The 14,448-nt window shown below is 33.5% G+C and overlaps 1 protein-coding gene across 2 annotated transcripts in view; it reads right to left on the minus strand.

The window, feature by feature from the left end:
* The window catches only part of LOC121415897 (SHC-transforming protein 1-like), an 85,504-nt gene that overhangs the window by 12,074 nt on the left and 58,982 nt on the right, over positions 1-14,448 (minus strand). For both annotated transcript variants that reach the window (XM_041609278.1, XM_041609277.1), the window contains one exon: positions 7,466-7,669. In XM_041609278.1, coding sequence (XP_041465212.1) covers positions 7,466-7,669 — 204 coding nt within the window. The remainder of the gene's footprint in view (positions 1-7,465; positions 7,670-14,448) is intronic.

Raw genomic sequence — 14,448 nt, forward strand, 5'->3', positions numbered from 1 at the left:
GTACAATGCTGAAAATTTCATCAAAATCGGATGAAAAATAAGAAAGTTATGACATTTCAAAGTTTCGCTTATTTTCAACAAAATAGTTATATGAATGAGCCAGTTACATCCAAATGAGAGAGTTGATGATGTCACTCACTATTTCTTTTGTTTTTTATTGTTTGAATTATACAAAATTTCAATTTTTACGAATTTGACGATTAGGACCTCCTTGCCTGAAGCACAAAATGTTAAAATAATGGAATTCCATGGGTTCAGTGAGGAATGAAACTTCATTTCACATGACAATGACGAGAAAATAGAAATATTTCATATTTCATATAATAAACTACAAAAGAAATAGTGAGTGAATGATGTCATCGACTCTCTCATTTAGATGTAACGGGCTCGTTCATATAACTATTTTGTTGAAAATAAGCGAAACTTTAAAATGCCATAACTTTCTTATTTTACATCCGATTTTGATGAAATTTTCAGTGTTATGCTTTTTCTCCTTTTATTCAAATCTAGTTTTTGTTGGGGTGGATTTGTCCTTTAAACACTACTAGATGATGGACAATGACTCCAAACTGCTATTCTGGCCTGAAACTGAGCCAACAATTCGAATGGGGACCGCCACATTCTCTCCATTCTTGTTCTATCCCTTTCTTGCACTAACTTTTTCTTTCTTGCTCTATATTGGTTTCTCCATGGAACAGTTCATGCATGCGGTAAAATTAACAGCTGAACAACCGTCTAAATCAATTCATGAAAAACCTGATGTTTAGTCAAGAAAAAGATTAGCTAAGTTGGACAAAGGATCCAAAGAAATTAAAAAAATATATATTTCCTGACTACCTCCCTACTATTTTTTTTCCTTTAAAATAAGTGGGTGGGGTTATAAAGAGCCCGACGCAACTGGTCTATTTCTGGAGAAAGCATATTAGCCTTCATGGAAGTCTCAATTAAAATCAAATGAGACCATCTCTTCACTCCTGTCTTCAGGCTTCTTCATTTTGCGATTTGTTCTGGCACTTGCCATCCCAAATTGGCATGCTATATTCACATCTAATTCAGATCTTGAATGGTGAAGTATGAGCACTTCTTCCCCTTCAGACCTGCCTCGCTTTCTCCTTTAAAGGAACGTGCTAATGTTCATTTGACTTATAAAAAATCCTGAGGTGTACATGTAAGGTCCCATTCTGTCTGTGATAATTCATGAGCAGTAGTTTTCGCAGTGGTTATATTTTTGTGAATTTCGCCAAAAAAATATCTTTCAATTCAATTCATGACCATTTACTCAAATGGAAACATCACAAAGGTCACAAAATGTAGAACTCCCAAATTTGAAACAGTCCACAACCACAAAATACTTGTTCGCAAAATATAATAGTGCATAAAGAATGTTGTAAAAATGAAACTGAAAATATTGCACCTGAAAACTATTTTAATATTTAGTGCTTAAAAAAGTGAGGGGAATCAACATTCTGATTTTATACTACATGTACATGCTGAGGGAAATTAAATGATTTTTGAGTCACAAATGAAAAGACATGAATTCGATTGTAGGTTCTTCACTTGTGCTTTTTTTTCTCATGAACAATATCAAATACAACACACAGCTAAATTCGGTATTCTTAAACATTAAAGATCTTTAATTAACAAAATCATGTCTTTAAGTTCTTTCTGCAGCGTAAGGAGCACTGACGGGACTTCAACCACTCCAATTATTCCACGGACAGCCCAGACAGTGGCCAATTGGGATAATTGATTCAATTTATTTGCAAATTGTCACAATCGCTAGATTTATATTAGACTCCTAAACAGTGCTGCAAATTACCCATCAAACATTATCCCAAAACAGTCAACAGAACAATTGGCACTTAATTCTACATGTAGTACATTTATATTCATGAGGCTAAAATAAGAAAATAAAACATATTGCCTGAAACTATTTTTTTATGCCCTACCAAACCCACAACATGTATTAGATTATGGTGGGTTTTTTCACTAAAAACAACATAACCCCTGAAAGAACACAAAAGAGCCAAAAAGACTACTCTTACTCAGAGATTATCTTTTACAGAATAAAAATAGAAACATTAAAAACATAAAACTTGATAAAAAGGGGTATCCATGCATGTATGGGCTCTTTTGGGAAAAAACGTAGATGCAGGTAGTAACAGAATATACAGAAAGTAACAAAACTACGTTTTATTTTTTACTGCTCAAAATAATCATCAGCTAAAGAGCCAATATAAAACCTGCATCTTATCTTGAAAGAAGAGATGTACATGTAGTACGACAATCTTCAGTAGTGAATGATTTTCTGAGGATTGCATGATCCTATTACTATATCGTATCATCTTAAAGTCAACTAACAATTTCTTGATGTTTAATTTTACATTTTTAATTTGTTAAAATTATACCCTATAAATTTCCATAACCCACTTTGCAATGTGCTGAAAAGATTTTCATTTCATTTTCATGAAATGGTATGCTCTCCATGAGTAAATTTGCATACTAAGAATTAAAAACCTTGCAATGTATTTACAATGTACTCCTCAAAATTCCCACTAATAAGTGTTGTTAACAATTTGACACCATATCTCATCCTACAAATTTCATCTCAATGTATAAAAGGAATAAAAAAAAGATTTGGCTTCTTCATTTGTTTCCTTCTTTTTTTTCTCTCTTTCTTCATCAATCTTTTTATTGAGTTTGTTTTATTCTACAAGATCCCCAAGATGGACATTTAAACTAATCGTATCCCTGCTTCCAAGCCCGATACAAGACAAAAGATCCTTCTTGTTGTAGATATTACCTTTGAGGATTTTGCCCCCGGGAGGCTGCATCACTCATTAGCATTCAAATCAAGTGTTTGCCAGCTTTGCGAGCAGGGGACTGCCTTTGGAAAACATTTTCCGCGATACTACCCCGATGAGCGATGCTTTAACCAAATTGATTGCCTTCCCCAGGTAAAGGCGAGAAACGGCCCTTGAAAAAATTTCTAAAGAGCTACGGGCCCGTGGGAGAAATCAGCATACATTTCAATAATTGTGGTTGAAAATTAATCTTTTTATCTCGAGAATGAAGAGAAAGTCGGTGAGCGGCTTTGACGTAACAGTCCATATGGGGCAGTGTATCAACACACATTTTAAGTGACCACCGGCTACCTGTCTATTATGCATTGAGGTGCTTAACCTCTTGAATGCCAAGTCTCTCACCATCAAAAGCTAGGTTTAGGTTACAAAAACACAAACACAACGACACACTGATGATTACAGAGGATTTAAGTCAAAGAAACCAATGTAAATGCACATGTAGTTCTCTCTTTATATCAAAGTTCCCACCCTGTCCATGAAAACTGTAAACCCAGTTTATTATAGTCGGGTAGATTCTCTCTGACGATCCTTTTCTTTATTACACTAAAGTAATGTATGATCTTCTAAATGGGATTCAATTTCTTTTTAGGTCCAAATTCTGATATTTATCGACCGTCTCCTTGTACAAGAGATTCATACAGTATTTGGCTGGCCACTGTTTTGAATTAACATCATCATTAGAAACATCTGGGGCCCGTCGCATAAGACCTTTTACCTGAGAAAACTCAGATTACTTTTACCGGAGTTTTTGCCGTGTTAAAGTCAATGGCAGAAATCAGACTAACCTTAGTTTTCAGTTTTATCAGTTTTTACCAGAGTTTTCTCAGGTAAAACGGTTAATGCAACAGGCCCCTTATGTGCTTCTTATATTTCCAAGATCACTTTAATGGAGATTTTGCTTTGTACATACCTGGTTAACCCTTACTGAAAAACAAACACATTATCCCGTATTCTGAAGTCAGGTTTAACTTAAACTTAAAGTTGTAAGTATGGGAAGCCAAACGTATCAATTTCTTTTATTAAGTTGCAACATTTCTTATGTTACTGTGCTCTATCCCATGTCATCGATGGTGAAGACAATAATCTATTTATACTTCCTAGACAATAATGAATGATTTGAGATCCAAATGAGCTGAAATATGATATCTCTACCTTTAGTGATCTACATGTACATGTATGTAACAATTGGCTATCCATACTTAAACCACAACTTTAAAGCTGAGTTTAAAAGTTAAACTTACTATCAGAATACGGGCCATTGAATTTATGTTGCATACTTATTGCACTGTATAGGGAAATTACAAGTAAAACCAAAAGATTTCAGAATAGTACCGAGTCTCACAACATGTACCAGGCAAAATGAGTTTGTAATTACTATGACACCTGTGCCATACGGTGTTATTTATCTTTTTAGCCCTTTTATTTCTATCTTTTACCTGCACATATACAATACAAGTAAAATAGGATTAAAGAAGAACAAAAAATATTAAGATTCTCCATAAATACATAAAAATCTAAATTATATTTATTAATCAAATTCATATTCTTGTATATTTATTAAAAATGTTAATCATCAAATTTAAATTTTTGTATATTTATTGAGAATCTTAATCATTTTTAATTCTTCTTTAATCATTTTTACTGGCATTGTGTAAACATCTACGATTCATCTGTGACTCCCAATCATGATTTTGGGCAATAAAACTGCATTGAATTGATTTTCTTTTATCCAGCCAACATTACCACAAGATGTGAATTCATGAAAAGAATACCACCACAGTGAGCTTTGAATCTATAGGTATCAAACAAAACTTAGGTAAAGAAAAGTTTGCATAATACCCTGAATTCAACGCCGACCAATGTAAAATGCCCGAGTTCCGTTAAAGGTATTGTTTAACTTTGTGAGCAGCCGATTTTAAAAATTCTCAAACCAAGATGAAACATGTGTACAAGTGCATGTATTAGAACTAATAAACCCTGAAAACAACCATTATTGAGAATGAAAAGCTAAAACTACCAGGCAAACACCGATTTTGTAAATAGGCGTCTTATAGACACCTACATGTAAATAGTACACATAAGTGTATGGGATGAAATTAAGATGTTGTTTCCGGTCACTTTATATTTTGATTTTTGAAGCACTAAATAATTATTTTCGAACGCAATTTTTTCTGGGCTTCATTTTTGTAACATATCACAGACACAGGTGACAAGTGTGACCTGCTAGCTCAGATTTTTTAAAAGTCAAACCAATGTTAACCAATCACTTTAAGTAAAGTTTTGTTATAATAACAAATGCACATTTTCTATAACTTACTATTAGCCAATCAGATAGCAGGATTTCAGCAGCTTTTAAATGTTATTTCAAATTCATTATTATGACAAGATTTATGAAAAGGTCCCCCCAGGTGCAGTGCTCTGTAAACCACTGGTGGTGTAGTGCTAGCCTAACACCACTGATTTTGCAATGTGATAGGGTATTTGATTAAGAATTTTGTGAAGGTTAGAACGGTGCATTTCAGTAAGAGACAGGTTCCTCAGAGCGATTGCCCTCAGTTAAATGACATGGTATCAAAATTCTTCGCTTTTGTAACCTTAAATAAATAGGCCTAAATGCTGTTTCATCTCAGTAGGTGATAGGTTTGAGATTAGGTTTCAAATTGTAAGTTAGGCTTTCCTGCAGATTGTCCATCAAAACAATACTAGTGGTTGTCAAAGAAAATGAGATGGTATCGAAATCTTTCTCTTTGTGGCCATAATGCATACATGCTGTTCATAGCATGTTTGTTCAACTTTCACTTCCTTAGGCGCACCCTACAGCTCATGCATTGGCCATCTGAAATCTGGAGTGTCATTTATAATTCAAATGACTCTCTTGCTCGTCGCGACAAACAATAAGGCCTTTGATTCAGTTCCAAGATATAGCATGGCTTAGGGGGTATCTCTTGCTGTGTTGGTTCCGTGCCCATGAATATTAATGAGTGAAGTCTCCATTTCTAGGACTAGAATATCCGCAAGGGGTGACAAATACCGAGTTTATAGGCAAACGCATCCCTTGTGAGTGCAAGTGATCCAACAAGTGGTCATCTTACTGGATAATAGAAAAGTCATGCAGCCTATCACTTTCAGAAATGGCAGAATTCTTAAAATTGATGTATATATCTGTGCAATTGCGTGCTTTCTTCTTTTTTTTGTATTGTAATGAATGATTACAGTTTGCACTTACATAGGGGGTAAATAATACTGTTGAAAAAATTACCCATCATGCAGTGTTGTATTTGCTTGCATTAATTTTACAAAATTTGTATTTTAGTGAAGATCAAATCTATGATAATAAATCAAAAATTTTGTTTTTATTTCATGAATTTCCTTTTTATCAAAGAAGAGAAAACAGATTCCCTCAAGTCGCTTGCAGTTCAAATTATCAAAGACATGCCAAAGATCTCATTGCACAAATCTAATTCTACGCAATTGATCAATACTTATTAAAGTGATGATATTCAATCTATTCAATCAATCTAGCTGTGTAATCAAAATCTTCATTAGCTTGTTAATGTTATTTAAAGAACAAAGATGAGATTTTATATCACACAACATTAGGATATAAACTTGATGGATTATTGATGTTAAGTGGTAGACTGACAAAACTTCTTGCAGCTTGGCACCATAAATCTTTTTTTTTTCATATTGTATTTGATTAAATGTACACATGAAAGCATACCATTAAACAATGTATCATGATGTTGCCCAAGGAGAAACTGGCACTTACAGAGTAAATTGAAATGTTAAATGACAGAAAACATTTAGAGAATACAAAGAGGTAAAAGTAATGCCGACAATAATACTTTTACTCCGCCAATGATGCACAATACACCAAGAGGTATAAAAAGAGAGACAGTTCAAGACATCCTCCTCTAGTTTTGAAATATCAAATTAAGAAAAAAATGAGACATGGGAATGGTCTTTGAAGTTAAAAGTATTTGAGGAAAGCCAAAGGGAATGAATCTTTAAAATCAAGCAATAAAGAAACATTTGCAGAATTATAGAAGCTTTACAACTTTCCAAATTCCATAGTTTTAAAAGTATTTTTGTTATAAGCAAATACATGTAGCAAGCAGCTTGGAAATGGCTCCATGCTAGGAGTCTTATCATAAAGATCATAACTAACAGAAGACAATTATCAACCATCCACATGGAGCCCCCCCCCAAAAAAAAAAAAAAACTTTATTTTTCAAACCCTTTTCAGATGAATGCCCACAAAACTATCCTTTACAATGGACTGCTGTTTGTTTTTGAAACAATGCTCAAACTAGCTCAAAATGTTCATGGACTATTGATTATGGTAGTGTAATGACATAAGAAAATATCCTTTCTTTCACAATAAAATAGCTGAGCCTTGGACTCAAAAGATTGGATATCAAGGACTCAGTGCTCTTAACGAGATCGCTTCCTGTTGACCCATGATTTCATTTTCATTTTCAACGTTCGGTCATATAATGCATCTTTCTTGTATGCCAATTTACATTAATTTCGATTGTTTCATTATCAATCGGATCCCCCCCAAAAGGATAAAAATACCCTCCAAAGACTCCAATACTTACCCATATCAAATGGATCTATTGAATGCTGATCACCATTGTTTGCCGCCCTCTGGAGTTGATGACCAACCTCCAGGTTGAGGGGATGGTTTGGCAATGAAGCATTGTATGCAGCCTCTGCCATTTTACGCTCGCTAAACTTTGGACTCTGAGGGTTGTCGTAGTTGGCGGACACCGGTCTCTGCTCGTCGTACATCATGGATCCGACTGAATCATCAAAAGAACGAGATAAGAATGAAATAACTGGTTTATTAGAAGAAAAAAAAATAATTTCCCCAATTTAATTGACAAGAATAGATTAGAAAAGAATGGTGACTTACTTACTTGTTACTGGGATATACAATTAGAAACTTATTATTTGTAACATAAGAAATGATGTTTATAGAATTAATCCCTTTTTGTTATCATCTTTGGTCTATGCAATTAAATTTTGCTTGTTTATGTACAAAAAGTTCATGTGGGATGCAGCATGTGGTCCATTAGATCATGGACCTACAACATTTGATGTTTTGAATAATTTAATAAAAGCTGTGGAGCTTAAATACTACATGATAATAATACCAAGAATAATAATAACAATACTAATGATAATAATAATAATAATTACAATAATGACAATACATATGATTTATACAGCGTCCTTTTCATTTTGATGAAATGCTCAAGGCGCCTAGAAGAGAGCAAAACATAAAAGTAAAGAGAACTAAGAGAAGTAAACTTGGAAAAGCTTGAATAAATTATGAAAGCATTATAAAGCATTCCCCCAAAGCCAGTATGATATGAAACCAAGTTCCCCCCCCAAAAAAAAAAAAATAATAATAATAATAGAATAAAATAAAAATAAAATAATAATAATACAAAATAAATATAAAAAAAACAACTATTCAAAGCAGTTCAGCATATGTACTGTTGTTTGCTAAAGGGAAGCGGGCAGTTCTTCATGGATTGTGCCCACTTACTATGTTATGAAACTTTATCAGTTATAAATGCACAGTCGCACATGCACTCATACAATCATTATGTGCACGTTTTCAATCAACTAAGAACTAAATAACCTATTATACATATCACCTCTTGGTACATGTCTTCGTTAAACATACAGAATGACATGCACTGGGATGCATGATGCATAATGGTGATGGGCAATGATAATGAGTTTAATCTATATAAGAATTATATTATCAGGTGCATTGATCTACATGTTATTTATCATTTCTTATTCTGCCTAAAAAGAAGGTGTGGGTTAATCCTTATATTTTTTTTTTACAAAACATTGATCAACTCTACAGTATTTCATGTACAAACAATCATTATACATTTAGAACAAAAGAGCCGAAAAATAAGAAATCAGAAATGAAATTGAGACGAAAATAACACCTGATATCTAACTGGAGGGGGGGGGGGATTTGTTATTTTCCAAACTGTGTCTTTAACAGGGGCCAAGGAACATTTTGAAATAAATAAATGTGACTTTGGATTTAAGAATCATATCACTAGAGACTTTCAAATGTAAGCTGAATTCCTATCTTTTCTAAAAGTATATGTTCTTGGCCCTTTGACACTCGTCAAACTCTTTTCTTTTTGTGTGCCTCGGAATAGAATATCTCTAGAGAGATACATGTATAACTGCCTACTATTATTAAGGGATGGGGGGAACTGACCATGCAAAAAATCACACTCACATGGTAATGGTTTTTGTACACATTTTTTAATGCACTGTTCCCCCTCCCCTTCTGTGGTCCATGTTAATTTATTAGTTTATAAACATGAACAATGCATACAACCAATAATTGTTTTGCTGAAAAAATTGGGCAAGCAAGTTGCTTTACAAGATGCACTCTTTGAATAATGAAAACCAAGAGCGATGCAAAAATCATAAGTGAATGAAAAATGATGTAATGTTGAATGAATGAATGAATGACAAAATTAGAGTATTGAACGTACAGTGTATATGTGATAGAAAATGGTGGTGTTCATATTGAAATAAAAACAAAATTAAAAAAGAAATAAAATGGATTTATAAATACAGCGAACATAAAGGCAAAGTGAATTCTCAATTTTTCCTCTAAAGCATATCGTCATCGACAAACAACGTGCCAAATCATTGTTCATGTGAAAAGTGAACGCTTTCAAACAAATATCATCTTATGTACATTAAAACTTGAATAGTGCACCCTTTACAAAAAATGACATATTATCACTGCATCAAACATGTTGACAAAAACTTGAAGTTATTTGCAATATGAAACTTTCGCCAGACACTCCTACAGACAGCCAACCTCCATTTTGAATTTCTGTATCATAAAACTCAAACTCAATTTTCTGACTGAAGACGGGATGACATTTATGCTTTGGATGAATAATGATAATGTAGCCTCCTGAAAATGTCTTCTAAGACGTATAGAACCACTGTAATAAATATTTTATATCATAATGTAGTAATGCATCCTACATGGAAGTACTTGAAGAAAGTTTTTATTACTCTGACTAATAATTCATTAACATACACAACAAGAGGCAACAATTTTGAGAACCTACACTTTTTTTACGGAAAATTGTCACAAAAATCCACCATAGTGTGCACAAAATCCTCTTATTTCACTTTTTAGAATACAAGTGCTTCCATGACAAGCTCAGTTGCTTTGTTCCCTTGCCTTTGATTTTCTATTGAAAATTTTTACGCGTCTCGGTTTAAACAGGTTTAAACTTCATCCTATTCAATATATAAATATAAGTGAATATAGAAGAAAGAACCTGTCCTATTTTTAATTTTTTTTTGCTTGGCTTAGAAGAAGGAAAAAGCAAAATTAGCCCGAATTTAACTTTACAAGTTCTGATTTATTCAATTGAATACACGTTTAAGAAAACTTCTTCTAAGTCAAGCAAAGAAAACTTCTTCTAAGCCAAGCAAAAAAAAAATAGGACAGGTTCTTTCTTCTATATTCACATATATTTATTTATTGAATAGGATGAAGTTTAAACCTGTCTTGTATACACCGCCCACCCAAGTTAATACTGCACTTGCACCTTGGCTGTTCAGTCTTCAAACGTACACAGGAAATATGAGATCAATCAAAAGATGGGAGAGAAACTGTCTTCTACTAGTTATGACAGTGAAAGCAAACTGGGTTTTTAGGTGCACATCTTGTATCATCTTACCTGCAATAATCGTGGGTATTTATTGGTTCTATTGTAACTACTAAACTCTATAGATTTTGGGTTACATAGGGTAGATTTTGGGTTACAGAGCTCTAGAAAGTACATTCCCACTGCATGAATAGTTAAGGGTTGTTCCCCGGGCTATGCAAGGAGTCTTGGATATTATTAAGTGGTTGCTCGCAAAATGGAAGATAATCTGTTATCCCGATTCCTTCAGGGCTGTCACAGATTTGTTGATTTCATTAAAAGAATTTTAAAGAAGCATGGGCCTAGTTTTCGAAATCTCTACAGGTAAACATGATGAATAGATTTTTGTACATGTATCTTAATAAAAAACGTATATCAACCGCATCAGGGGCTTTTATTTGGGGTGGGGGGATACAGAATGAGACTGAACCATTTTTTTACCCCCCCCCCCCTAAAAAGGATATCAAAATAAAAGAATATATTTTGAAAAGACAAGGCATTATCATGTATGAATTTTACGACAAAAGTGAATATACACGATATGAATAAGGAAATACATCCATATTGAGTGAATAAGCTTACCAAGGAATAGAGATGTAGACAATTGCATTTGTAAATAAGTAATTAATAAACAGCAAAAACTTTAATCAATAAAAATACTCAATGTAAAAAATGTCATTAACGATACTAGGTTAACTATTTCTAACTGTATCATTGACTACCAGCATGTCCTAAATAGCTTAATACAAAGACACAATTATTTCCCCTGGAGAATCATTACAAATACATGTATTAATGGGAATTTCTTTTAGCCATCTCTCCCCCCTCCCCCCATCTGCACCAAGCTGATAATAATAACCTTGATCAGTTTAAGAAAAAATAACCACTGACAATTGATCAACAATCTGCAGTGTCATTGCCGATATAAGTGGGAATTTTTCTTCACTGCCCCCTTCCCAATCTGCCGCCTGATGGGAGACAATGTGGTGATTAATGTCACTTGAAGCCTCTTAAGCTGTAGGCCCCAGACTACCCCAAACTTTTTTCTAATGGATGCCATCTTTAATTCATGAAGCTAACTTCAACATCAACCCACGCAGAAAGGATAAACAGGACTTTATAAAGTCAGTCGAGGTAACATTTGATTCGCCCACCCCAAGACCAACAATAAGTTGCCAGGTAATCTTCTCTGTAATTAGTCAAAAACAACAATTTAGTCATCAAAAACTAAAATTTAGAAACTAAGTTTATATAAGGAAAAGTAATTATTGTACTTTATACTGTCCAAATTTAAAGTTGTATAATTAAATTTTTTTAAATACTCAATGTTTTTTTTAACCATTTTATGCAGACTGCTTGTAAGTTTCACAGAGATTATAGAGTGTGAATACCACATGCTAGAATGAACCCAAAACTTCAACCTTTATTTCCTCCTTTATATTCCTTGAATATTTCATCCTACATGTACATATAGATGTAGAGCGTTGTTGGCTCAGTCGGTAACGCGTCTTCCCGTCGAACCAAAGATCATGGGTTCAAGTCCATCCCGGGCGGATGACTGGAGCCAGTGCGTTGTGTGTAAACGTCTCTCCCATGTTTCATAGATGCAGGCTATATTACAATGGAAAACACTCCGTCCCTCGGATAGGACGTTAGCCCCGTGTAGAGGAGAGTCACCACCTTTGCATGTTAATAACCTGCTGCACTATTCAGTGTAGTGATCTACCTACACTCCCCAAAATTAGCTATATCGGGAGGAGAGACCTGCAGGTCATAGTGATTCAGTTCTCTTTTCGCCTCCCAGGCACAGGTGACGCCAAACAAATAATAATAATAATGAATTATAAAAATAATAAATGAATATTTCATCTTGTAGATATTCTATTTTCTAACTATAACGTTTACCACTTAAACATAATTCTAGATCAATTCGACATAAAACATACATGTACAGGATATTTTCTTAATATATATATATTTAGTCACTGAATTAAAGGTCAAGTCCACCCCAGAAAACTGATGATTGGAATCAATAGAGAAAAATAGAGACAAGCATAAGGCTGAAAATTTCATCAATATCGGATGTAAAATAAGAAAGTTCTGACATTTTAAAGATTCGCTAATTTTTCACAAAATAGTTATATGCACAATTTAGTCACATGCAAATGAAAAAATTGATGATGTTGCTCACTCACGGTGTTTCTTTTGTTTTTTATTGTTTGAATTATACAATATTTCAATTCAGATTTGGCAAGAAGGACCAACTTTACTGAACAATAAAATGTTGAACAATGTTAATTCCACATGTTCAAGGAGAAAAAAACTTTGTTTCATAGGACAATGAGAAAATTAGAATATTTCATATTTCTTTTTTTTTCATGTAATAAAATACAAAAGAAAGAGTGAGTGATGTCATCAGTTCCCTAATTTGCATACCGACCGGGATGTGCATATAACTATTTTTTAAATCAAGCGAAATTTAGAAATGTCATAACTTATTCTTATTTTTCATCCGATTTTGATGAAATTTTCAGTGTTATGCTGGTTGGATTTTTCTCTTTTAATTCAAATCAACTTTTTGTTTGGGTGGACTTGTCCTTTAAACAAACTTAATACAGGATTCAAACTATGCCAATAAGTTATCAAAAGTAGTATTGCTGTTTACAGAAAAAAAAAATATATAGACAATTAAAAAAAGAAAGAGTATGGACAGAGCCTTGAATACGAATGAGTTCTCTGAGAATTTGGGTTATACAAGGTTTCTAAAGATTCTAAAAGTTCTTGATTATTCAAAAAGCAACATGCATTTCATGCCTCTTTCAAAGCAAAATTACCATGCTCATGGATAAAATCTTTTCAGCCTTTATGATATAAATAGGCCTATAGATTTCATATGGGACTGTGGCCCGCTGCAGAAAGAGTTGCAATCAAACGCAACTAATAAAATCTTGCGCAACTTCATTGTCAGCCAATGAAGCATCCGTATTCGGGACTTGCGCTTGATATTTTGACTTGCGTTTAAACGCAACTCTTTCTGCAACAGGCCCATGGAGGGATAAAACATCAATAAGAAAACATAAATTTATTAGATTTAAATAACATAAATAATTATTCTTGATTATTTCTTTAATAACCCAATTTTGAATTTGTCCTTATCACAATTTCAAATGCATTTCTAAATTTAGCTTTACATTTGAGCAGAGGCTATCTAATTTCTACTCATTTTACATTCATGTTAAATGCAAATCCCTCACCTATCTAAAAGATCTCTTAACCACTTAGGACTTAAGCCTGGCACACATTATAGGGTTTATTGTGATCCGAATTTCAAAGAAATGTAATAACATACGTATAATAGCAACATTCTAACCGATAAAATCCTAGCGATCTGAGTTCAGAATAGTGGTAGGACTACTGAAATAGATTTTCAGTATAGTTTGAGCCTCTCTGTAGTCCATAAAAGCATATTCAAATCCAAGTCGTAATAACGTCACCACCGGCTCCAACTCAAGCCAATTCAAACTTTATTCCGACTACAGGGATTGCTGCAAAGCAACATTATATGATTATATTATTCCTTAAACATTATGCCGAACTTCAAATGAAAATAATACAACTTCTTGGCACTTTCACTTTTAATGCAAAAATGCATCGTATCAGATCATGTAGAGTGTGCTGGGCTTTAATCTAATTTTTAAGTCAAGCTATTGTATATGCATGTATGTGATTGCTTTACACTCATGGGCCCATATTCTGAAGTCAGGTTTAAGTCAGACCATGGTTCAACTCTGTGCGAAAATTATGGAAAGCCAAAAGAGTCAAAATTTTTATTTAGTTGTATGTTTCTTATGTTCACTGTG

Source organism: Lytechinus variegatus, chromosome 5 (assembly GCF_018143015.1).
Source record: "Lytechinus variegatus isolate NC3 chromosome 5, Lvar_3.0, whole genome shotgun sequence".
NCBI classification, from domain to species: Eukaryota; Metazoa; Echinodermata; class Echinoidea; order Temnopleuroida; family Toxopneustidae; genus Lytechinus; species Lytechinus variegatus.